Here is a 24,453-nt window from a genome sequence, read left to right on the forward strand (position 1 = left end):
TCAAAGTCACATCCCCTAACCCTCATTAGAACAGTCCCACTTCTCATATATATTCTCTAATGTTAGCCAATCAGAGTTAATTACCATCCTCAGGAACATCCACTCTTAAGGTTATACAAACTGTGGAGCACATGGCAATAATTCTTCTTTGGTCCAAGATGGCCCAATGACCATCTGTGTTCCTAATGACATGCTAGCATTGCTAACAAAATGACAAATTAGGAGAAACTATGTCTCTCAACTTTTAAAATATCACAATGTATGGAATGCTGCTTTGCTATAATAAATGATGGAAAGGATGGTTTCAGAAAAACCTAGAACTTATATTAACTGATGCAAATTGAAGTGAGCAGAACCAGCAGAACAGTGTACATAGTAATAGCAATAATGGAACAATGATCAACTGCAAAATGCTTGTCTACTCTGATCAAGACAATGGTCCAAAACAATTTCAGAGGACTCATGAAGAAAAATGCTCCACATCTCCAGAAAACTAACTCTGAGATTGAACCAGGGTTTTTTTTTTTTCCGCCACTTTATTTTTTTTGTTTGATGTTTTTGCAACATGCCTAAAATGAAAATGTTTTGTATGACTTCACATGTATAATGAATATCATATTGCTTGCCTTCTCAATGGATGGAGAAGGGACTGGAGGGAGAAAGAATATTTAGAATGCAAAATTTTTACTATGAATGTTAAAAAATATATCATTTTTAAAAGACTACTCCCTTCCAGGTCCTCATGGCTGCTTTGTCATGGGCTCAGAAGTGACAACACTAGTCAAAATTCTTAGCCTCGAAGATATGAGAAATGTCATAAGTTTTAAGAGAAAACATGCATGAGATGGGGGGGGGGAGAGGAAGAGAATGTAATAGGGAAGGTGTGATATAGTGTTCCACCACCATCCTTCCACATTATAGTTAAAAGGTTCCTCTATGGAATTCTGCAGTGTTTGGTAAGCTGTGTGTTCAGAAAATGGGCTTTTCTGCATAAGTTATATTATGAGACTTTGCACCAGGAGGAACAGGCTGGGCTTTGCTGCATAAAGTACATTATGAGACTTCGCTCCAGGAGAAATACGCTGGGTTTTGCTGCATAAATTACATTATGAGACTTCAGTCTAGGAGGAACACACTGGGCTTTCCTGCATAAAGTACATTATGAGATTCGGCTCCAGGAGGAACAGGCTGGGCTTTGCTGCATAAAGTACATTATGAAACTTCACTCCAGGAGGAACACGCTAGGTTTTGCTGCATAAAGTACATTATGAGACTTCACTCCGGTATGAATGCGCTGATGCTGAGTAAGGTGGGTGCTCTGGCGGAAGACCTTCCCACACCGGTTGCAGCCATAAGGCTTCTCCCCAGTGTGGACCCTCTGGTGACGGGTGAGCTCTGTGCTCAGGCGGAAGGCCTTCCCGCACTCACTGCATGCATAGGGCTTCTCCCCCGTGTGAATTCTCTGATGGCGGGTGAGCTCTGTGCTCAGGCGGAAGGCCTTCCCGCACTCACCACACTCGTAGGGTTTCTCCCCAGTATGAATCCTGTGATGCACAGTGAGATGGCCCCTCTGCCTGAAGGCCTTCCCGCACTCGTTGCACTTGTGGGGCTTCTCCCCAGTGTGGATGCGAAGGTGCTGAGTGAGCTGGGTCCTCACCCGGAAGACCTTGCCACACTCCTTGCACCCATAAGGCTTCTCCCCAGTGTGGATTCTCTGGTGCTGAGTAAACTGGTCCTTCTGGTAGAAGGCCTTCCCACAATCTCCGCATTCGTGAGGCTTCTCGCCAGTGTGGATTCTCTGGTGTCGGGTGAGCTGCCCCCTGCGCCGAAAGGCTTTCCCACACTCGCTGCAACCGTAGGGCTTCTCCCCGGTGTGCATCCGTGAGCGTCTGGTCAGGGACTCTCTCAGGCAGAAGGCCTTCTCACACTCTGGGCCCTCATAAGGTTTCTCGCCAGTGGGAGCACTCTGATGGCGAGCGAGCTGGATGCTCCAGAGGAAGACATCCCCGCAGGCCCGACAGACCAAAGGTTTCTGGTCAGTGTAGCCGCTTTCAGAGGAAGTCACCGAAAAGCTGTGACCAAGAGGCAGTACACATTCACTATACTCATAGGGCTGTAGCCCCGTGTGAATTCTCTGATGCTCCATCAGTTGGATATTCTGGGTAGAAATTTCTCCCAATTCATTACAGTTAATGCTTTTCTCTTCAAAATCATTTGTCTCCAAGGAATGAATGAATTGGCTGAAGTTGACAGCTCTCTCACAGTTGTTATAATCATTAGGCTGCTTCCCAGCATACAGTCTGTGATATTCAATGAAATCTGGTTTAGAAATGAAGGCTTCCTTACATTCATTACAATTAGAAAAGATCTCCTTTGAAGATATTCTTTGACATATACTTGGATCTGCAGACACACGTGCATCACATTTGTAAAGACTCTCTTCTAGAGATATTCTCTGTTTTGAGAAAAGCATTAGTTCTAGCCTAATGCTTTGGCCACAGTCATAGCCTCTCAGTTTAGTTGGAGTTTTCATCTGAGTCATTTTTACTTCCTGGGAATTCTTTTTTTCATTGCTCTGCTTTAGTCTATGCTGAAGTGAAGGCTCCATAAAAATAACCATCTCTGGAGGGAAGTCCTTGGTTTCAGACCTAGATTCCCCATCTGAAAAACAAAGAAAATGGAAATATCACCTGCATCCTGTGCTGAGCACTTAATCCTATTTTGTCTCTTTCTGACACACAATCAAGAAAAACTGAGCTTAAATATAGCCCCAAATACTTATAAATCAGATGACCCTAGGCAAATCATTTAACTGCTCTCTTCCTCAGTTTCTTCATATGTAAAACAGGAATTATAATAGTACCTGCCTCCCAAGATTGTTATGAGGAACAAAGGAGACAATTCAAGAGATACTTATTTCATCACAATTATTGCCACAATTTAAAGAATAGAATTAATGACATCTAGTTGATATAATCAGATTTTTAAATGCTTCTACACTGATCCTCACATTAGTTTTGGAGACATAAGGAAGACAAAGTATCTAATTCGATCCTCTGGTTCAGAATAAATTAATGATTTGCTCAAGGTCACATGACTAATTAGTAATAGAGGCAGAATGAAATCCTAGAAAGTCTTGTAACCTCCACCTTCCTGGTCTTCCTGCCATATCTCACTGCTGCCCTATTATGGAATCAGCTCACGAGACCTGGAAATATGCAAAGGCTTGGTGACCATTGCTTAGGGAGAACTCTGAAAAGATGGCTGCATTGAGGGGGAAGGATTCATTGTCCTGCCCCATCTAGTTACAATGCACCCATTTAGCTGTGTAAACATTCCCTCCAATACAGACCCCTTGGGAGCAGAGATTGTTTCACTGTGTGTCCTAGAACTTTGCCTGGCACATCACTGGTGTTAATTAAAAGATTCAGAAACTGATGAACATCATTAGTTCCACTATAACATTTGTTTGGGAAATTCACATTTCTTCTATATACAAATTCTATATATATTTGTATATACTGATATACAAATGAACAATCTTGAGTTTTACTCAAATTTCAATTTGTTTATGCAAGATTTTCTCCTCAATATACAGCAAGAATGCAGAAAATTGCACCACTTTACACTGGCTCACAAGTTACAACACTTCTGACACCCACTTTCCCAAACTTCAGGTCTTTTTAAAGGCAAAGTGCCATAATCATCTTTATCCTCTGGATTAGGAGGAGCTGTGGGTAGAGCTCCAGTTCCCTCCCAAATGCTGCCTTGGACAAAGCCCACCACTCTCACACCCAAGCTGCAGCCCACTGGAGCCACCCCTTCAGTAACAGCTGACTTTGAGTAGCAGCCTGAGACCTCAGATACCAGCAGTATTTATTATATTTAGAAATTTTTAACTATTTAACTTGAGCAAAGCTATGCTACCAATATCATAACTAATTTTTGTCACTGACAAAATTTTGGGTGTGGTCCCCCTGTGATTTTGAATAGCACAGTCTGTTTTTTGGAACTTATGAAGTTTGTTTTTTTATTTTTCCCCACCACTTTCCTGTTATCCTCTTTATGCTGGTTTTTCCTGGCCTAAGTTTTTTAATTTTATGTTATTAAGTTTTTCCTTTTATGTTTTTATTTGGCTGTGAATTCCTTCCCTAACCATAGATGTTAAAGGGGCATCATTCCATCCAATGACAATTCTTTTTCCACTCAAAATATTACTTAGGTATACTGAAATTTGCTAGGAAGATGCTAGTCTGTTTCTCTTCTTAGTCAAAATACTGGCTATTTTCTTGTCAAATAAGGAAGAATTTCTCCAATTGTTTGTGTTCCTGGAATTGCATTGTTTCAGCAGGAAAGAAAACATTTCAGGGGAAGATGATAATAGCTGAAGTGAGATGGGAGGAGACAGTACCTGGCTGGTGATGCTGAACTCACCTCTCCAAACTCAAATAAAGTACAATCGTGAGACTTAAGAGATCTGGCAACTGGGAACTGAGGATATGTTACAGAAATAGCCAAAAAGATGGTCACAATGGAAAAGGGGATTTTCAAGAAATGGAAAGGAGAGCAGTTTGAAACTCTAGATTAAGGAGCTTGACATTCTCAAAGGAGCACTGAGTTCCTAAACAGACCACAGCATTGTGAGGATCAGAGACAGAGCCAGACAGGCCCCCAAATTCACCATACTTCCTCATTTCTCCTAATGGAGTATAGAAGAACTTCAACTATCAAACAGGGATACCAGAAATAAAGGAAGACCAAAATAACTGGAGAAACTACTGGTTTCATCCATCCCTTTGAAAAAATGACATGACTCAGAAATGATCAAAAGACTATTAAAGATCAAAATGCAAAGGGATGCCTGCCAAAACCTGAAAACTCAACAATAAAAGTCACAGGAATAAATGGATAAGGAAGTCCCATATTTCAATTTATCAATGAGCATTTTAAAACTCTAGCTCTATTAGGCTTGGAGCTCAGGAAAGAAATCAGGGCTAAATACCTAATCTGAGTCATCTGAAAAGAGATGATGATGATGATGATGATGATGATAATGATGATGATGGAAACCCCCATAGATGATGAGATTCTTCCAAGTGAGAGTAGAAAAGGAAAAGATTAGATCAAACAAGACAGAATCTTGAGAAAATCACAAAACCATGCTAACTGGGTCCACCTGAATTCTGTGTTTTCTCACCTCAATGGGGCTGTCATTGAAGAAGCAATTTTTATTTTTACACATCCCTAATGAACTCACTCTCTCATTCACCACAACTTTTAAACCTGCCTTTATTTCCTCAAACTTCCCTTGGCCCCAGCTACCCCCATCCTTGCTGCTGAGAAGTTGTTTACCCTGAGCTTCCTCTTCTCTCCTCCTGCTAATTTCACATTACTCAGATGACTTCGGCCATTCTTCTCATCCATCTCGCTGAAAAAGGTGATTCTTCTCCTGATTAAGACAAAACTTCTTTACATTGCATCCCATTTTCTCCATCAAATGGTCTCCTCTAATATCTCCACCTTTCCCTGCCTCCAGACAGACCCATCATCTCCCTCATCCACTAAAACCATCCTGTGTTCTATCCCCACCATCAGCCCATATCTTGCCTCCCTTTCATGGCTAAATTTTGAAGCTCTCTATCTCTTCTTCCTCTCCCCTCAATCTCATCTTTATAATTTAGCTTCTAATCTTCAAGGTTACACCCTTTTCCCCAAATTTAATGTCCCTTTCTCAGTCTTCTTCCTTTTTGGCCTTTTGGCAGCCTTTGACACTGTCACTCACTTCTTCAAACTTTTTTTTAATCTGAGTATCCCCCTACCTGACTGTTCCTTCTCTTGCCAAGTCCTGTCAATCTCTCAAATGGAGTATAGAAGAACTTCAACTATCAGACAGGGATACCAGAAATAAAGGAAGACCAAAATAACTGGAGAAACTACTGGTTTCATCCATCCCTTTGAAAAAATGACATGACTCAGAAATGATCAAAAGACAAAAAAAAAAAAAAAAAAAAAAAAAAAAAAAAAAAAGATCAAAATGCAAAGGGATGCCTGCCAAAACCTTTCTCCTTTCTCCTCACCTCATGTCTGGCTACTGCAAAAACCTTCAGGTGGGTTTGTCCATTCTCTAGTCACCAAGGTGACTGACTTTCCTAAAGCACAGAGCTCTGATCATGTTACACACATCCACTCAAGCAACTCCTATTATCCCTAGCAGCTAAATGGCACAGAGGAGTCAGCAGGACCTGAGTTCAAATCCACCTTCAAACACTCAACACTTATTAGCTATGTGACCCTAAGCCAGTCATTTACCCCCAACTGCCTTGCTAAAAACAAGAAAAAGAAATAAATTCTTGTCATCTATAAAATCATATACAAAGTCCTCTATTCAGCTTTGAAAGCTCTTCATCATCTCTCCCTCCTACGCTTCTGGACTTCTTGCATTTTATATTCCCCCCCACAAGGTCTTCAAGCTAACCTTCTCAATGTTCTTTTAACAAGAAATTCTCATTTCCTGACTGATCCCTTCAATTCCCAGTTAAAAATCACACTTCCCTTCTATTTTCCTTAATTCTACTGCTTTCTGATTATCTCCAATTTATCTCTTTGTTTGTCTCTGTTATATCACACTGTCAGCTCCTCGAGTCTTGCCTTGCTTTGTAGTTCCAAAAGTAAGTGAAATGCCTGGGATATAATAGGTATTTAACAAATGTTCATTAATATCTGTGGATATGACATGGAATCAACAAAAGTCACTGAGAAGGAATAATCAGCCAGGCAGTGTTGGAATCCTTACAAAATGTTAAGTCATTAGAGTTGATGGAGACAATAATTATCTAATTTAGCATGGTTCAGCATGACTGATCTGATCTTACATGGAGATGTTATGGGCCAGAAGAAACAAGGTACTAAATAGAACTGATAGACAATAATGCTTGTGTTCACACCTTTAGAGAGCTCATATAAGCAAGAAGCTCTTAGGGCCAGAGAGCACTCTGGGAGGAATCAGGAGAAAGCAGTGTCATGAAAACTAAGTTAGGAGAGAGGCAATGACAGTGTCAAAGACTGCAGAGAAATCAAGAATGAGGTTTCAGAAAAGACCAACTGATTCAGCAATTAAGAGAGCCCTTAACCTAGAGAGACCATATCCAGACAAAAATGAGTGGAGAGACTAAAAAAGGGGACAAAGGGAGGAAAAGCAGAACAAAACCATACAAGGCAAGGATATCTAGTGACATAATCTTAGTAAAATACAGAGAAAAGCAAGCATTCCAATGGGAATTAGGGATAGTGAGGCCTTCCGTGTTCCTTTCAGCAAAGTTCCTATACACACATTGGACAGATCAGCAGAAAGGAAGGAGATGGAAGGGGAGGGAGGGCAGAGAGAAAAAGAAAGGGAGGGAACAGTCAGAAAAAGGAAGCAGAAAAGCTACTGAGGATTTAGTCACTCAGAGATGACACCGAAATGCAGCTTGGGGCCTGGATGGGGGTTGACTCGCTGGCAGAGAGCAGATGGTGGGATGGCTGAGGATGAGCAGACATGAGGCATCCAGTCCCCTGTCCTGGGGACCTAGCCAAATGAGACAAAGACCACCCAGCAGAAGCCAGGGTCTCCAGGAATCCCAGGCAACAGGAGAAGAGATGGCGGCCTTGCTGGAAAGTGCCAAGGCTGGGCCTTTACATCTTTGGTCCTGTTGTGATGATTCCAATGGATTGTCTCTCATGACGTCCTGAACTACAGTATTCAGGGTTTTGCTTTTTCTTCTTTTCATTCTGCTTTTCTCTTCAGCTAAGTGGTGCAGGGGACAGAACGCCAGATGTGGAGCCAGGAAGACTCATCTTCCCCAGTTCAAATCTGGCCTCAGACATGTGTCAGCTTGGTGATCTCGGGCAAATCACTTAACTGTCGGCCTCAATTTCCTCATCTGTCCCAATGGGTTGGAAAAGGAACAAACTATTCCAGTACTTTGCCAAAAGAATCCCAAATGACAGTCAGACCCAGCCAGAAATGACTAAACAAGCAGCTCCTCAGGAAAGCTCCAGATTTTTAAGATTTTCCTCAGCTCTCTGTAATCATGAAATGTCAGAAAAAAAGGCTTCTCCATCAAGGACCTCAAACAAGCTGACCCTTGAAGTGCCTCCTACTGCTGATGGAGGGGCGGCGAAGGAGGAATCAGCCAAATTCATTGTTCCTTAATCCTAACCCTGCAGTTCTGGAGAAATGGCAGATACTGGGCCTCTTCTCACTGGACACTGAACACCATCTTTAAGGTCGCTCCCACCAACGGTAAAAAATATATACATAAATGTATATTTTAAAAACTGAATCAATTACTTGGGACAAGATAGCTATCTGATAGCTAAGAACCTATATCCTCTCCAAATCTTTGTTCAATGTCATTTCTCAACTCTCACTGAGGTAAATAGTTTTCTCACTAGAAATTTCTCCTTTCTTAGATGATCATTCTATAAACCAATGTTACTCAATCCACAGGTTGGCTCCTGCTACATATTACAATATCATTCTCTCATTTCTATTTTTATTGTGACTCTGATATCAATATACACGAACACTCCAAAATAAGAGGAACGTGAAGATTGTTTATATAAATCTCTAGTATGAATAGCTTCTTTTTAGAAGTGTATGTTAAATGAAACATACAAGGCACACCTTACAAAGGACTGCTTCATTATCAGTCTTTGGAAGTTGACTGGTCATTTCCCTGACCAATCTTTGGGTCTTTCAAAGTTATTTTTCCTACTATTTTCTCTCATACCACTTATGATGTAGTCTGACCAAGGCAAAGTAATTTGGGAATGCCTTCTAACTCTCAGAAGCAGTGACTCTCAACAAAATGCTGACTTCAGAATTCTTTTCCAACTATTTGTCTCCCATGAAACACATCAAAACTGTGAAAAATGTCATGAAAGATATGAAATAACCCTCTTTGATGATCCTCTAAAATTACTATCAGATCAAACACAAAAGAGAAAGACAAATTCTCCACAAAGGCATTTTTCTGTACAACTGTCAAGGAGATCCAGCACTGAGTCCAAGGTAAAGAGCGATTCCCTTGAGAAGAGGCTGAAGTCCACCAGGAGTTCCTGTACAAGAAGCCACTGTGCTAGATGCAACTAGTCCCTTAACCCTGAAGAGAGAAACTAAGATCTACATCGCTGTGGTATGACCATTCCAAATGAAAAACCATGCTGATGAAGAACACCATTTGTCTAGATGGTAAATTAGGTGGATAGGCTATAGAGCTTGGCCATCAGTGTATGTGCTCATGTGTGTATTTATACTTACACAAACACTTCTTAGAAAGTAGGCAAATGGATGAATTAAGCCCAGAATTAAACATGACCTAGCTCATGATATCATTTCTTCCTAATCACAGACATAAAAATATTAACAAGAGCACTTCTATCATATTACAAAAAGTGGAAATTGAGTCAGTGTAAATTGACTGGAGGAATGACCAAACAGTGGCACCAAATGTAATGGAATATTATTTTATGGCATGAGAAATTGTGAGTTCTGCAGATTTGTAGGTACTACTGTAGAGAAAGAAAAATAGAACCATCAAAAATGACATCATAATCTCCCCAATCTAGTCCTGCCTTCTAGAGCAATTGTTTTTAATCTGGGACCAGGGAGCTTCAAAAAAAATTTTTTCATAATATTTCAATATAATTGGTTTCCCTTATAACCCTATGAATTTTATCTTATTCATTCAACATTATTCTTAAGCATTCTTAAGCATCCTTAAGCTTTCTTAAAGTTTTTTAAGTCAAAAAGCCAACAAGTGTGCATGTCAACCCAAGAGACCCATGATACAAGGAAGGATGAAGAACTGGGCTGGAGGAATGCCTTTAAAATATTTGATATTCATTTTTGATCAAGAATAAATTGCCTCATGAGGGATGAAGGATTCATTCAAACAGAAATCCTTCTCAAAGTCACTAAATACTATAGGCCAAGAAAATTCTGTATTACGGTAAGAAGTCTTCTGCCATCCTTGTCCAGGTGTTTGTCTACTATGGTATCTGTGCTTTGGGGCAAGCTGTCTCCTCGAGTAGGATGCCTCTTCACTGTGGTGAAACTCTATAAACACTAGTAGCTATTTTTTTCCTTAATGATATGTCTTCCTACATTACTTTCTTAAGGTTTCTCTCCAGTACAAATTCTCAGGTTTAGACTAAGCAGTGCTACCTAGGTATTCCAGTCATCACATTCACGTTTCTTCTAGTATGAGTTCCCTGCTCAGAGGAAAGCCTTTCCCTTTTTACTTAGGTTTTTCATAAGACTCCTCTCCAACAGGACTCCTCTGATACTGAATTAAGTATCACTGAGGTGAGAAGCCTTTTCAAGCCATCACATTTATATTATTTCTTCCTAATAAGAATTCTCTGATGTGGAATCAATTCTGTGTTCAGAAGGGAATTCTCCCACATAGACTTCATAAGGTTTCTCTTTGGTATAAATCTTCTGATGTTCAGTAGCCTGTCTTTTGAAGCCAAAAACTTTGCCAATTCAGTAATGAATGGAGTTTATTCTAGTTCGAATTTCCTCATGTTGACAGTGATCTCTAGGATAGAAGACTTTCCTATATTCATTCATGAAGTTTTTCTCCCATAGGAATGTTTTGATGTCTGATAAAATTCATCTTCCCATACTCCCATTTAGTCTTTAGTCTCTCCTTTATGAATTCCTTCATCTGGATAAAATGAATTCAAAAAGAAAGTTTCCCAAATTGATGGTATTTTAAAAGGTTTCCCATCAAGATGGATTCTATAGTGTCAGGTATGCTGTTCAAACAAAAAGTCTTCTCGTATTTCTAACAGTCATAACACTTCCCTCCAGTCAGTCTCTTCTGAAGTTAAAGTGTCTTCTCTGGTTGAAAGCCCTTCCACATTCTTAAACTTCTCGCCAATATGAAAATTCTCATTCTTACTGTCCTCTTGAACCAAAAGCCTTCTCATACTGATTACACTGGTAAGTTTTCTCTCCAACATGATCTTGTGATTTTAGTAGGCTGTCTTCTTCCATTGAAGGTCTTCTCACCCTGATTCCAGTCATAAGATTTCTCTCCAGTATGAATTTTCTGATGTCTTGTGCACTCTTTGCCAAGACAGAAGACTGTTCCACAATCTTTACACTCATAAGGCTTCTCTTCAGTATGGATTCTCTGATGGACAATAAGCTGTGTCCTGTGGCCAAAGGCCTTCCCATACTCACTACATACATAAGGTTTCTCTCCAGTATGAATTTTCTGATGGATGGTGAGATGGGTACGATGACCAAAAGCCTTCCCACATTCACTGCATTTAAAAGGTTTCTCTCCAGTATGAGTTCTTTGATGCTGACTCAGATGATGCCTCAGGTGGAAGGCCTTCCCACAGTCCTTGCATTCATAAGGTTTCCCTCCAAGGTGGATTCTTTGGTGTCTGTTAAGGTCTCTGTCAATATAAAAGGTCTTCCCACATTCTTCACATTCATATGGTTTCTCTCCAGTATGAATCCTCTGATGGCAAGTCAGATGGCCTCTGCCCCCGAAGGCCCTCCTACACTTGGCGCACTCGTAAGGCTTCTCTCTGGTGTGGACCGCCTGAGATCGGGTGAGCTGCCCTCAGCCACTGAAGGCCTTCCCGCACTCACTGCACTCATAGGGCTTCTCTCCAGTGTGAATCCGCTGGTGGCGCGCGTGCTCTTTGATCATGCAGAAGGCCTTTCCGCACTGGCTACAGCTATAAGGCTTCTCTCCGATGTGAATCCTCTGGTGCTGAGGTCTGTCCTTATACAGAAGGCCTTCCCATAGACATGACACTCATAAGGTTTTTCTCCAGTATGAGTTCTCTGGTGTAAAGTAACCTTGGTTTTGTAGCCAAAAGTCTTCCCACACTCCAGCGCGAATTTTCTGATAGGAACTTAGAGATGAACATTGGACTAATGGCTTCCCACATTCATTTTGTTCATAAAATTTTTCTCCAATGTGAAAACTCTGGTGTCTGATCAATTTTATATTCAAGGGGGAAATCTTCTCGAATAAATCATATTTAGGGGTTTTCCCTTCAGTGTCAATTGCATGATTTAAACGAATAGATAGGTAGAGTTTGATGGCCTTCCCATATTCATTATTCTCATGAGGTTGTTGTCTACTACATAATTTGTGATATTCAACAAAATCTGGTTTGGAACCGAAGGGATCCCCATAACCATCACGCTGAGAAAAAAGTTCCTCTGAGCAGATTCTTTTCCACTCTGTATCACACTGATGGAGATGCTTTTCCAGGGGCACTCTCTGCCGTGAGGAGAGCTTGGGCTCTGCCCCGGAACTCTGGCCATAGTCGTGGCCCCCTGGGCCCCTCACCACCTGCCAAGGATTTCCCTCCTCGGGGCTCCACTGCCTCCCTAATCTGGCACCACAGGCCCAGGCTTCCTTCCAGCTGGAGACACAGAGCCCCAGCCTCCTGAGGCTGTCCTGGCCCGGTCTCTGCTCCATAGACATGCTCAGCTCTGAGGGCGACTCCTCCCCATCTGAAAGAAATAAAGAAAACGGAAACGTCACCTGTACCTACCTGCTGTGCACTGAGGTGCTCCTCTTGAAATAACTACTGCACAAACTGCAAAGGGGAGGGGAAAGGAGGGGCTCTTGTGGCCAGATCGCATGGGGTTTATGGGAAACTTTCCACTGTCCACAATACAACTTTGGAGGAACAGAAGACCATTATTGCATTAAATGTGAACCCTGGGGCTCAGAACGATGGCAGAGGCAGAAATCCCAGCAAGTCTCTGGAGCTCCATCGTCCCGATCATCTTGGCGTGCCTCACTGCTGCCCCATCACGGAGGCAGCACAGAGGACCTGGAGATGTCGGAGGTGGAGAGAGGGACCGCTGGGGAGAGCCTGGGGAGGGGAAGGGGCTCCCAGGCAGCCCCTGATGGTCTTCTTCCTGCTCGGAATGATGAGAGGAATCAAGGGCTGACTCAGCCTGCTCTTTCCATGTGGAGGGGGACTCAGAAGGCAGCCAGGCTGACAGTCTGCTTTAAGAGACACAGATGAAAGCCTAACTAAGACCAGGAATACAGAGTAAGGATGAAGATTAGGCTTCATCTGAATGGAGCAAGGAAATGCAAGCTCTTCTTCCGTGCCCAAGACCATGGCTTATTAACTGCTCTGCTCAGAGTTTCAAGTCCTTCAGTTGTCTTTCTCTACAATGTTGTTGTCAAAGTCGTAGTTCTGTTCACTTCCCTTTGCAATTGTTCAGAGAGACAAATGTTTCTTCTGAAACTGTACATTGTGTCATTCCTTATAATATTTCACTCTATTTATAGAATACTTAGCCTTTTCCCAATAGGTGGCTTCTAAGTTTTGGCTACCACTAAGGAGCAGATATAAATATTCATATGCACATGGATTCTTTTCCTCTTGCTTTGACCTCTCTTAATATAGGCTTAGTAGTCAAGACAGCCAAATAAATATTTATTAAACACTTACTATGTGCCAGGCACTCTGCTATGCTCTGGGGATACAAAAACAGGGGAAAAAATACTCCCTGCCCTCAAGGAGCTCACAATCTAATGATAGCATCCCTAGGTTCAATGTTTAATCATTAGGGGCATAATTCCAAATTACTTTCCAGAACGGCTAGATCAAGCCATAACTCCACCAAATGCACAGTAGAATATGTTTTCCCACAGTTCCTCTAAGAGCCAGCATTTTATGTTATCTTTACCAGTCTGACTGATGGAAAGTTGAACCTCCAGATGGCTTAAATTTCCATTTTTCTGATTAATAGTCATTTAGAACATTCCTATTCATAGTCTTTGACCATTTATCAATCAGAGAATGGCTCTTGGTTTTATAAATTCCAATCACATATAAATATGTTTGACATCACACAAAAATACAAGTTACACCTTTTTTTGTTACCATTTTTCTAATTTTAATTAGATTTATTCATATGAAAATTTTTACATTTGACATAACCAAAATTATTTTTGTTCTCTTTCCTGAACCACTCCATCCCTTGTTAGACAATGAACTAACTCTTCCCCTCTCCATAGATCTGAGAGGTTACTCCTTTATTCCTCTACTTTACTAATGATGGCAGCTTTATATCTTGGTCATCTATCTATTTATAAATGGCATTTCCCTAATAATCACTGCAAAGTCAATACAGGCAATTTGGGAAAGTTAACTTTGTATGTTAGCTGCAACACCTATGGAACCTTTGCATGGTAGGTTGGTTACCTAAATTGTCTCCAGTAAATATTTTTGGTTGAACTCAGGGCAATTTCTAGATATTTTTAATCAAAATAGTTTACCTATGAAAATTTTACCTTCAAGTATCCTGGCCTCTTCATTTCCAATGTTAAGCAAGCTAACAGGTCTTTCTCTTTTAAATTGGCACTCATCTTTTTTTCTGTTAAAAAAATATATTTTTTATTATATGAGATAGCTCTCTGAGTGAAAGTGGAGGGAAAATAAGGGATGAGGGAAAACTTAGGTGATGTGACAACAAAAATTATCAACCAAAAACTTCAATTAATAAACAGGAACTCAGAAATATCAAATCTAAGGACTGCTTTGGCTACCTGCATAAATTTCTATTTGGATTCTATTGGATTGTTATTGTCATTCTCTTTCAAATATTCTGTTGTTTTCATTTCTTTATTTAACCTTAAACATTTAATAAATCATTTCCAGTTGCTATTTAGTTTTATAATTTCTAATCATGTAATTTCAAGGTCATTTTATTTCATTACCAACTGAAAAAAGTTTGTCTTATTTCTCCCTTGCTATATTTTGTTAAAGGATCTTTTTTTTAGTATAGTTAGCCATTTGGTTCTCATAGGCATTCTACACTGTGCATTATCCACCTTGCCTTTTTCCATACACAAATTAATTCTAATCTGGTAAGACAACAATTCAGTTCTGGGAGTTCTTTATTGTTAATATATGATTGTCATAAAATGATAGCAGAGAGCAACAGTCAAATGTTTATGTGAATGTATATATATATACATGTATTCATACATACATATATGTGTGTGTAGTATATATATATATATATATATCACTGATACTTTGAATTCGACTGTCAAGTTTTTGAATACATTATATGTTGACAAGTGTTTGTCATTCATTTCCCTTTGACTATTGTGTAATAGTCTCAAATAACATTTTCTAGCTTGAATTCCACATTGAAATACCAATACTATCACTCCTACAATATTACGACTTCCAGCAGTATGATATACTATAGACCAGTGGTATCAAACTCCAGTAGAAATGGGGGAAGTCCTGTAGTCTGCTCAATGACTTAGTTTTTAAATGTAATATTACTTACATTTTATTGTATTTTTAATGTGTTAAATATTTTCCAATTACATTTGAAACAAGTTCAGGCTGCACTCAGGAGTGTTATGGGCCATGGGTTTGCCACTTCTGCTTTAGACCAACCTCTTAATTTAAATATGCATACACATGCTCACACATATGTACACATGTATGTATATGCATATGTATGTATATATATTTATGTATCTTTTGATATTAGAGATTTCTCCCAGCACGTAACATGATGAATGTTTCTTGACCATCTATTACTTATTTTTTAATGGGAGAATCCAGACCATTCACATTTCCTGTTATAAGACCCAAATGGAACTTTGTTAAACTAACATTTTAATTCCTAGCTACTGTTCTTAATGGTTTCCACAATGGAAACTGTTCTACTATTCTGTTAAAACTCTATGAAATGTTGATGGTTCTTCAACTGTATTAAACCGTGTATTTTGAACAACAAATCTAGATATCTATTCAACGTCCTTCTAGGTTTTAATCTAGACTCTATTAGGTACTTCTGGGTGTATCTTGATATTGATGGGGGGTGTCCAGTCTGTCCCATTCATTGAAGTGACTTATGCCTTTTGCTGATCATCAGAATCATTTCCAAATATGCCCCACCCAACAAACCCTCTCATAAAAAAGTAAGAAAATGGAGCAGACTCCAACGGATCCGGCCCAACCCCTTTGGCCAGTGTGTAGCCCTGGTGACCCCAAGCTCACAATTTGCATCTACTGAAAGGCGGTCTTTGCCCATGTCTGCCAGAGCTCTTCAAGCATCAATCTCAGCTCAGCCTTCATTTACACTGTGGGTGGGCGCAGGTTTTCGCACTCTCCCTTTTTATACCACCTTAGTTTATACAACTGAAATCTTCCTATTTTCTCATAAATCCCCTTAGCAAACAGACCCAATGGCATGATGGGATCAAAGGCAATGTATGGACCTAGGAGAGGATTTCCCAGAAGGGCTGTCTCACAGCTCTCCCCCAGTGGGCTTAGTCACCAAAGACCATTTTAGACACAATGCCAAAGGGTTCTGACAAGAAAAGGCTGAATCCAAACCCGGTGTCACCTCTGAAATAGGGAGTGGTCCCTCTCAGGTTCTGAGAGATGCAGCAATTGACATGGGGGACCTAAGCGAGGGGATTCCCACTGTTCCCAAGGACTCACCTACCTGCTGGTCACTCATTCACTCACCTGGATGGCTGCTCCCTGGCCCTTTTTCCTCCAGCCTCCAAGGAGCCTCCCCTCGCTCCAGCTGATAGATCACTTCAGGCTTGGACACGGCCAGTCCTGCCCAAAGGAAAGGGGAATCTTGGGGTAATCAGGGAGGCCTAAAAGGTCCCAAGCAGCCCCGAACCCTCCAAAAAAGAACACACCCAGACCAAGGAAAGCAGAGATTCAAGGAACTAGGGAAAAAACCCCATCCAGAGCTCCTAGAAAGAACAAATGAAGGTTTGTGGGAGTTTGGGAGCTGGAAACGAGACCTCAGGCCCACAAAGGCCAGTGGAGGATGTCCCTAAGCCACTGCTACAGGCCCCTCAGGACGGAGGATCCCTCGCCTCTGGCTTGTGTAGACTGACCATCCCCAGGACTACCGGCCAGTGTCCACAGAAGAAACATCAGGAAAAAGCGGCCAAGCCAGGGATTAAGGCAGAGCCCCACAAACCTGAGGCAATGGGGAACAGGCCCTGGCTCTAGGAAGAGCAGCCCTGAACACTCATTCTCCAACCCAAGCACCAGAAAAAGACCGCCCACATCACAGCCCCTACCTTCAAGCTCGCCTTCTAAATGGGGGGGACAACACATGAATAAGGGGCCACGTGCAAGATATAGTCAAAAGGCCTCCTGCAGAAGACAGAAGCTGAGGCTGTAAGGAAGGAGACTCCCTGTCAAGTCTGAGACTGTGGTGGAGGAAGACGAAAAGGGAGGGGGGAAGGAAGAAAGGGAAGGGGAGGGGGAGAAGAGAAAAGGGGAGGGAAGGAGGAAGAGAAGAGGGAGGGAGCAGGGAGGAGAGAAGAGGGAGAAGTGGAAGGGGAGGAGGAGGAAGAAGAGAAGGGAGAGGGGGCAGAGAGGAGAGGGGAGGGAGGAGGGGAGGGGGAAGAGAGAAGAAGGGGAGGAAGAAGAGAGGAAAGAGGGAGAAGGGGAGGAAGATAAAAAGGGAGGAGAGAAAGAGAAGGAGGAGTGGGAGGAAGAAGGGGAAGGGGGGAGGAGGAGGGGAAGATAAAAAGGGAGGGCAGAAAGAAGGGGGAGTAGAGGGAGGAAGGAGGACAATCTTAGCATCAAATCCCAAGAAAAACTGGCTTTCCAGGGGCTTTCCCCTGGCCCAATCTTAGAGGAAAACTAAGTCTGTGCATTTTGAAAAGAAAAGTCCTGGGTTCACTCCCAGAAGTCAGGGCTGTGCAGACAGGTGGTAGTTGGGGTTCAGGGGGCATACAGGCCTAAGTGAATCCTGGGCATCTCGCCTCTTGCTATATTTATCAAAGCTTTCTTAACAAGAGATCTTAACTAGAGTTTCAGGAACAGTGCAAAGAGTTTCTGGGGGACCAAGCTTTCTCCCCTTTCTTTGCTCCCACTCGAACTGGCTTCTGAAAGTGTGAGCCCCAGGGGGGCTTAGGATTGCAGAGCTGGACGGGAACCTTAACAACCAAAGGCCCGCATGGTGGGTCACACATGTCAGGCTGAAGCTGGGCCAAGGCTGACGTCTCCACCAGCCTTCGGGCCACAGCTTTCTTAGAGCAACGCTCTCCCACGCCGAGGAGCATCAAGGGTCCGAGTTTGTCAGACAGAAGAAAATGCCTTCAGCGGCTGAGTGAAGAAGGGCTGGCAGCCCTGTGGCGGGCAGACCTCCTGCCCTAAGCCTCTGGGCAAGGAGAGAAGGTGACGAGATAGGAAGGGTAAGGGAGAGGACCTGGGCAGGGAAGCTGAGAGACAAGGAAGCGTCTGAGGGTAACAGTAACCTGACAGTAACAGGGATTCAGGAGGAAGAGAAGGTTCTTGAGGAAAGACGTGGAGATCTAAGCTACCTGTAGATGATCCCAGCAGAGAGGCGAGGGCGAGAATCGTCCAGACATAAGAGAAACGAGGTCCGGGAATCATCCGGATGTGGAGAGAAGAGATCCAGGAATTGTTCAGAGACAAGGTCCAGGAATCGTCTGGACACTTAGAGACTTAGAGGTCTGGGAATCATCCAGATACAGAGAGGTGAGGTCCAGGAACTGTCTGGACAGAGGCAAGGTCATGGTGACCCTGCAGAGGACAGGAGGAGGTTGGGACTACGGGGGACATCCAGAAGCAAGGAGATGGCGAGCGGATGCGAACAGGGAGGGGGGAGAGAGATCACCTGGGGGTTTCCTAAAACCCAGTGTTCCGAGGTGGTGAAAATCAAGGAACACCTTCGGTTAGCAATGAGAAAATGAGGATGGGTCCTCGCTGTCTCCTCTTCTCAGAGTGGGATGGGGCAGGGGCCCTTTGTGCTGGGGGTAGGGGAAGGCACTTTGCGCCTGTCTTCTGACAAGAGAAAAAACCTAGCTCACAATCATGACTGTGGACGTGAACGGAATGAGTCCACCATAGAACAGAACTGACAACACCAAAGCTAGGAGGCCGGGAGGGTCAGAACTCAGGTGAGGGAGGCCACAGACTTGCAGGTAACAGTGGCAGGGTTTGGATTCAGTCTTTCCAGGTCTCAGGAGTCCATTATCTACTAATCTGTGGTGTCAGAATGGACTTAATGAAAAACCTGATCAAACTATGGCAAATAGGCAGCAAACAAAAATTCTGGGGGACTACAAAGTACTCTTTTGAGCCTCGGCTAAATCCATGAAAAAGATAAGTTAAAAACCTGAAAAAGACCTTTAGAATGTTAGCTACGGGAGTCAGAGCACCTAGTCTAGTCAGGGAGGCCCGAGTTCAAATCCTGTCAGACTTAGCAGATATATCTCCTTGGGTAAGTCATCTAACCTCCCTCTGTCTCAGATTCTTCATCTGTAAAAAAGGCACAGAAAAAGCAGCCACCTGCAGCCCGAAGGGTTGTGGTGGAAATCAAGTGAAAGAGTGCATCTCCAGCATGGCGCGAATCTCAAAGCACTGCAGAAAGCCGCGCACTATTAAGACTGTTCGGGTCTGATGGGCATCTGGCCAACAGAACAGGAAGGATCCCACGTTCTCAGATGTGGGCGAGTTCCAGAAGCATGAAGAACACCAGGGATGCCGAACACGCCTTTTCTGAGCATGGATCAGTTGAGGGCCTGAGCAGCACGGGTTCAAGCAGAAGTGGGGACAAAAGAGAAAAAGTCTGAAGATACATGGGGGTGACAATGAGACCAGAGGGACAGCTGGGCTGGGGAGGGGCTGTTTGACTAACTGGACTGGTACAGACGAGGGCTGTTAGAAGGAGGGGCCAGGGAAAATGACAGCATTTTTTAAAATATAGGAAAGAAAAGACTTAAAAAAATATCTCTGACCCAGCAGGTCTGTAATGGGTCTGTATCCCAAGGAAATCACAAAGAGGGAAAAGGACCCATACGTGCAAAAATGTTTGTGGGTAGCAAAGAATTGGAAAAGGAGTAGATGCTCAGTAACTGGGGAATGGCTGAACAAGTTGTGGTAAATGAAGGTAATGAAGGTAATGGATTATTGTTCTGTAAAAATTGATGAACAAGCGGATTAGAGAAAGGCCTACAAAGATTTACATGAACAGATGCTGAGTGAACCAAACAGAACCAGGAATACATTGTGCACAGTAAGAGCAAGAATGTGTGACGGTCAACTAGGAAACGCGTGGTTGTTCTCAGAGGTTCAGTGATCCAAAGCAATCCAACAAACTTTGGACAGAAAATGCTATCTGCATCCAGAAAAAAAACTAAGGAGACTGAATGTAAATCAACACTTATTTTTTCTGTGTTTTTTTCCCCTCTCCCATGATTTTTCCCTTTTGCTCTGATTTTTCTTTTCCAGCATGATTCATAAAGCAACGTGTATTAAAAACAAATTTATTGAAAAGCAAACAAACAAACACCTCAGTGTATGTAAGGAAAAAGAAGGAAATTTGGGGCAAGGGGAAAGGGAACACAATGTCAGTCCTAAATCAGTAATAAGAAGACAAATGCATCCACAACAACTCTGAAGTTCCATCTCCCACTCAGCAGACTGGCAAAGACAATGAAACAGAAAAATGGTGACTAGGGAAGGTGCTAAGGGAAGGCAGGAGCACCTGGCAGGGAAGGTAGGCCCTCTTGCTACACCAGCAATATTAGCATCAGGTATCTCCTCCAAAGAGGGCCAAGGGAGAAGACAAGAGAGGAGATAAATGTCACCCAATGAAAAGGCTTTTGCCTAAGCAAACCCAAAGCAGCTAAGACTGGAAATGATTAATTAGGAAAAACCCACGGAGGCCAATTTCTTTGCTGACCACAAAGCTATAAAGGAAGCTGAATTCATAAGTAGGAGACCCATTCCCCAAAGGACAGTTTTCCAAGGAAGAAATCCAAGTTATTAGCAAAGATGCTAAGAAACACTGCAGTTCATTCATAATCTAGAGTAAAACAACTTCATGTAAACGAAGGAAAAAAAAGGAAAGCAACAGCTGCAGGAAAACAGGCCGGAGCTAGGAATCGGTCTGGTCGTTTTGGAAAGCCATTGGGAATTACATCCAAAATGTCCATTAAACTATGGGCAAGCCTTGACAAGGCCACTTATCCTGCAAAGCCAGAGGAACAGGACACTGAGAGCCCTCTGGGAAGCAGCTCTGAGTGTGGACAAAGTCCGGGAATGAGGGGAATGGCACGTGAGCTGGGAAGCCTCGAGAACTGTGGCAATTAAAAGGCTTGAGAGCCATTGTTCCTGGTTAACTTAGTTATCTGATTAATGAGGTCAGCAGACTTGTTCATATAAGGCTGGTCCTCTCACTGTCTCTCTCAGGCCAAAAATGATCATGGCAGGAGGACTCCTGCTCTAAATCCCGCCCCCCACCAAGGATTTATGCCCCACCCAAGCCTGAGCAGGACACAACGGCTACTCCACCAGAGTCCAGTCTGAACAAGAAAGGGAGTTCAATCGCATTCTCAGCACTGAACTTCTTAAAATTAGGACTTTAGGAAACTGGGAAAACTCTGGATTTCCCCAAATCACTGATTAACAATCATTTCTCTCAGGACTAAGGAGGAAGAAGACTGCCTACTTCCTGACAGAGGCCTATGTGATGGACAGCAGAATGCTGTCATAGCCTCCCTGGGAACCAGATCTTTATTTATAATGGGAACTTGTTTTTTGCTCTTTAAGCAAGAACTGGAGCTTGGAGAAGCAGGGTGGTTCTGAAAGCTTCGTGCTAAATTCAACCCAAACCAGAAGGCTGTGGGTGAGAATGTCACCCCAAACCCCTTGGCCCTACTGTCGCCTTAAGAGATCACCCCTTGTCCATCACTCACTTCACGACAAAACTTCTCTCCCCCACACACTGGAGCCTCTCCTGGGCCAAACTGCACCCCTGGCAGCCCTGACACTGGCCCCCTCCCCCAACCCAAAGTAATGCTCTGAGGGCACAGGTGAGACCGCAGCGCTCCCCGCTCATCGAGGATGAAAGGCAACCTCTGCCGACAGCCCCCATCCATGGCTCCACATCTTGCCTTTGGCCCCCCCTTCTCACAGCCCCACCCCCAGGAACGAACTCCCCCCACACCAATACCTGCTGAGGGACTCCCTCGGCCCAAAGCCAAGGTTCCCTGTGGGCCAGAGAAGGAGACAGGGACCCCACGGGGTCTGGGGAGGGGAGAGGAGGCAGAGCCCGAGGCCCCGGGGGAAGCCGCCCTCACCCAGGCAGAGCAGGTTCTGGTAGTTCTCCAGCATCACGTCCCGGTACAGCTCCTTCTGAGAAGGGTCCAGGTACCCCCACTGCTCCTGCGTGAAGACCACCGCCACATCCTGGAAGGTCACTGGCTCCTGAAACACCAAATGCCCGTTTGTGCTTGTCCGAGGTCTGAGGTCAGGGAAGGGGCTGGTTCTAGTCAACATCAAAGACTTCCTGTGCCCAGTGTGCCCAGTGCCCGCCCTGCCCCTCTCCCTGCCCAGCTAAGTGAGGGGGTGGGCAGCGGCCCCAGAAGCCAGTCTGAACCTTCCATCTCTCCCACCCGTCCTTCCTGACTGCCACAAGAACCAGCATCTGCACAAGGCTCCGGGCTGGGAGGAGGAAGGCAGCGGCCCCAGAGACGGAGGCGACTCCCGAGGGTCCTGGAGCACCGACACCAAAGGGGGGAGGGGGAGGGTCCCAGACCGGGGCCTGGACCTGATATATACTAACAATTCACTATAGTCATAAAACTAGCCGCCCTCAGGAGGTCAAAGGACAAGACAGATCGGTTCAGCAGAAAAGCGCTCCAAAGGCTCCTCCACCAATCGCCAACAGTTGGGGGGAGGGGAGCAAACCGGACACGCAGACTGGCAGAAAGGACAAAAAGCAAGGGGCGGTGAGGGCGGGGGCACCGCGGCATCGTGGGTGGAGATGCAAAACGGCAAACGCCTGCAAGGGACTCCAAGCCCGGCTTAGGGCCCAAGGAAGCCTTCAACGGGGAGAGAGTCCCCCCCACTTGGACAGCCCAGAACGGGGCCCAGAGCAGAGGCCTCTGGTGAAGGGGATGGAGACCCCCAGGGGCATGGATGTGACCCGAGCAGAGCGGGACCCGCTGTCCCCATCACCCCCCCCAGGGCCCCCGCGGGACCCGCTGCTCCCATCACCCCCCCCAGGACCTGCTGCCCCATCACCCCCAGGGCCCCCAGGGTCTCCGCTGCTCCATCACGCCCCCCAGGGCCCCCGCTGCCCCCATCACCCCCAGGGCCCCTGGTCCGCTGCCCCATCACCCCCAGGGCCCCGCGCTGCCCCATCACCCCAGGGCCCCCCGGACCCGCTGCTCCCATCACCCCCAGGACCAGCTGCCCCCATCACCCCCGCCCCGAGGGCCTGGTGCCTCTGTGGGACCCGCTGTTCCCATCACCCCCCAGGACCCGCTGCCCCCATCACCCCCAGGGCCCCCGCTGCCCCCATCACCCCCAGGGCCCCGCTGCCCCATCACCCCCAGGACCCGCTGCCCATCACCCCCCAGGGCCCCCACGCTGCCCCCATCACCCCCGCCCCCAGGGCTCGGCGCCCCGGCCCACGCAGGGCTCCTTTCCGGTGAGTTTCGGCTCCTGGGTCTCCGCGCCGGCTGGCGAAGGGAGCCCCGGCTCGCAGGGCAGTGCGGGGAGCGCTCCCTGACCCCCAGCCGCGGGCTCTCAGAGCACTCACCCGCAGAGCCCCGGCCGCCGGGAGCACGGGCACCATTCTCACTCCCTCGAAGGCCGGGCAGAGCTGGGGGAGGGGGGAGAAAAACGTGAGGGGGCTGGCCCCGCCCCCGGCCAGAACCCCTCCCACGGGAACCCTCCCCCTCCCCCCCGGGACCCTCCCCTCCCAGGTCAGAGGGCCAGGGAGGGGGAGGGGAGAGGGCCGGGGAGGGGGGGAGGGGAGGTGTAGACGGAGGTGCACAAGAGTGCAGACGGGAGCGGGGAGGGGCGCGCGGGGCGGGAGGAAGGCGGAGGAAATGACCCGTCCCTGGGCACTGACCACCGCGCCTCGGACTCGGGAAAATCCGTGGAAGCCACAGGGGTCCGACGGGGGCCTAGTAAGCGAAGGAGCAGGAAGCGGAAGTCACGTGGGCTCTCCCTTTGCCTATGCTCCGCCGTTGCCGCGACAACCATCCCGGAAGTGGCGGCTTTTCCTTTCAGGATACTGACGGCCTTCTGGGAAATGTAGTCCGTTGGCGCAGGCGCGCGGGACACGCTAGGACTTCCCTTTCCATTTCTCTTCACTCTCCTCTCCCTTTAAGCCTCTTGTGCTTCAAGCTCTTGCCCTCTGGGCCGGCCCTCTAGGACGTGCCCCACAAGTAGTCCAGGGTTCTTCCCCGGACAGGGAGCTCATTCCCTTCCGAGGCAGATGCAGCCTGGGCTCGGCATTCAAGGCCCCCGTCCCTTCCCCCCCCGTCTCCCGCCGCAGAGAGAAGCGGGTGCACAGGAAGCCACTCTCACTCGAGTCTAAGTTAGCGCTGTCAGTGAGGTCGCGTCTATATTGTCTCCCTC

At 45.3% G+C, this 24,453-nt stretch overlaps 1 protein-coding gene across 3 annotated transcripts; it reads right to left on the reverse strand.

Moving 5' to 3' along the window:
- Nucleotides 1-589: 589 nt before the first annotated feature.
- LOC100925246 (zinc finger protein OZF) lies at nt 590-24,453 on the reverse strand. 3 transcript variants are annotated; one of them, XM_031949095.1, is made up of 5 exons: nt 23,942-24,453; nt 23,627-23,689; nt 22,161-22,287; nt 16,546-16,641; nt 590-2,661 (listed from the first exon to the last, which is right to left on the reverse strand). In XM_031949095.1, exons 2-5 carry the CDS (start codon nt 23,660-23,662, stop codon nt 1,223-1,225), a joined length of 1,698 nt encoding a protein of 565 aa, XP_031804955.1. In that variant the 5' UTR covers nt 23,663-23,689; nt 23,942-24,453; the 3' UTR covers nt 590-1,222. The 3 variants fall into 3 exon arrangements, with proteins under 3 accessions (XP_031804955.1, XP_031804957.1, XP_031804956.1); XM_031949097.1 differs by lacking the exon at nt 23,942-24,453 and having other exon boundaries at nt 23,627-23,934; XM_031949096.1 differs by lacking the exons at nt 16,546-16,641; nt 22,161-22,287; nt 23,627-23,689; nt 23,942-24,453 and adding an exon at nt 9,995-11,829.

The sequence above is a fragment of the Sarcophilus harrisii genome, chromosome 1 (genome assembly GCF_902635505.1).
Source record: "Sarcophilus harrisii chromosome 1, mSarHar1.11, whole genome shotgun sequence".
NCBI classification, from domain to species: Eukaryota; Metazoa; Chordata; class Mammalia; order Dasyuromorphia; family Dasyuridae; genus Sarcophilus; species Sarcophilus harrisii.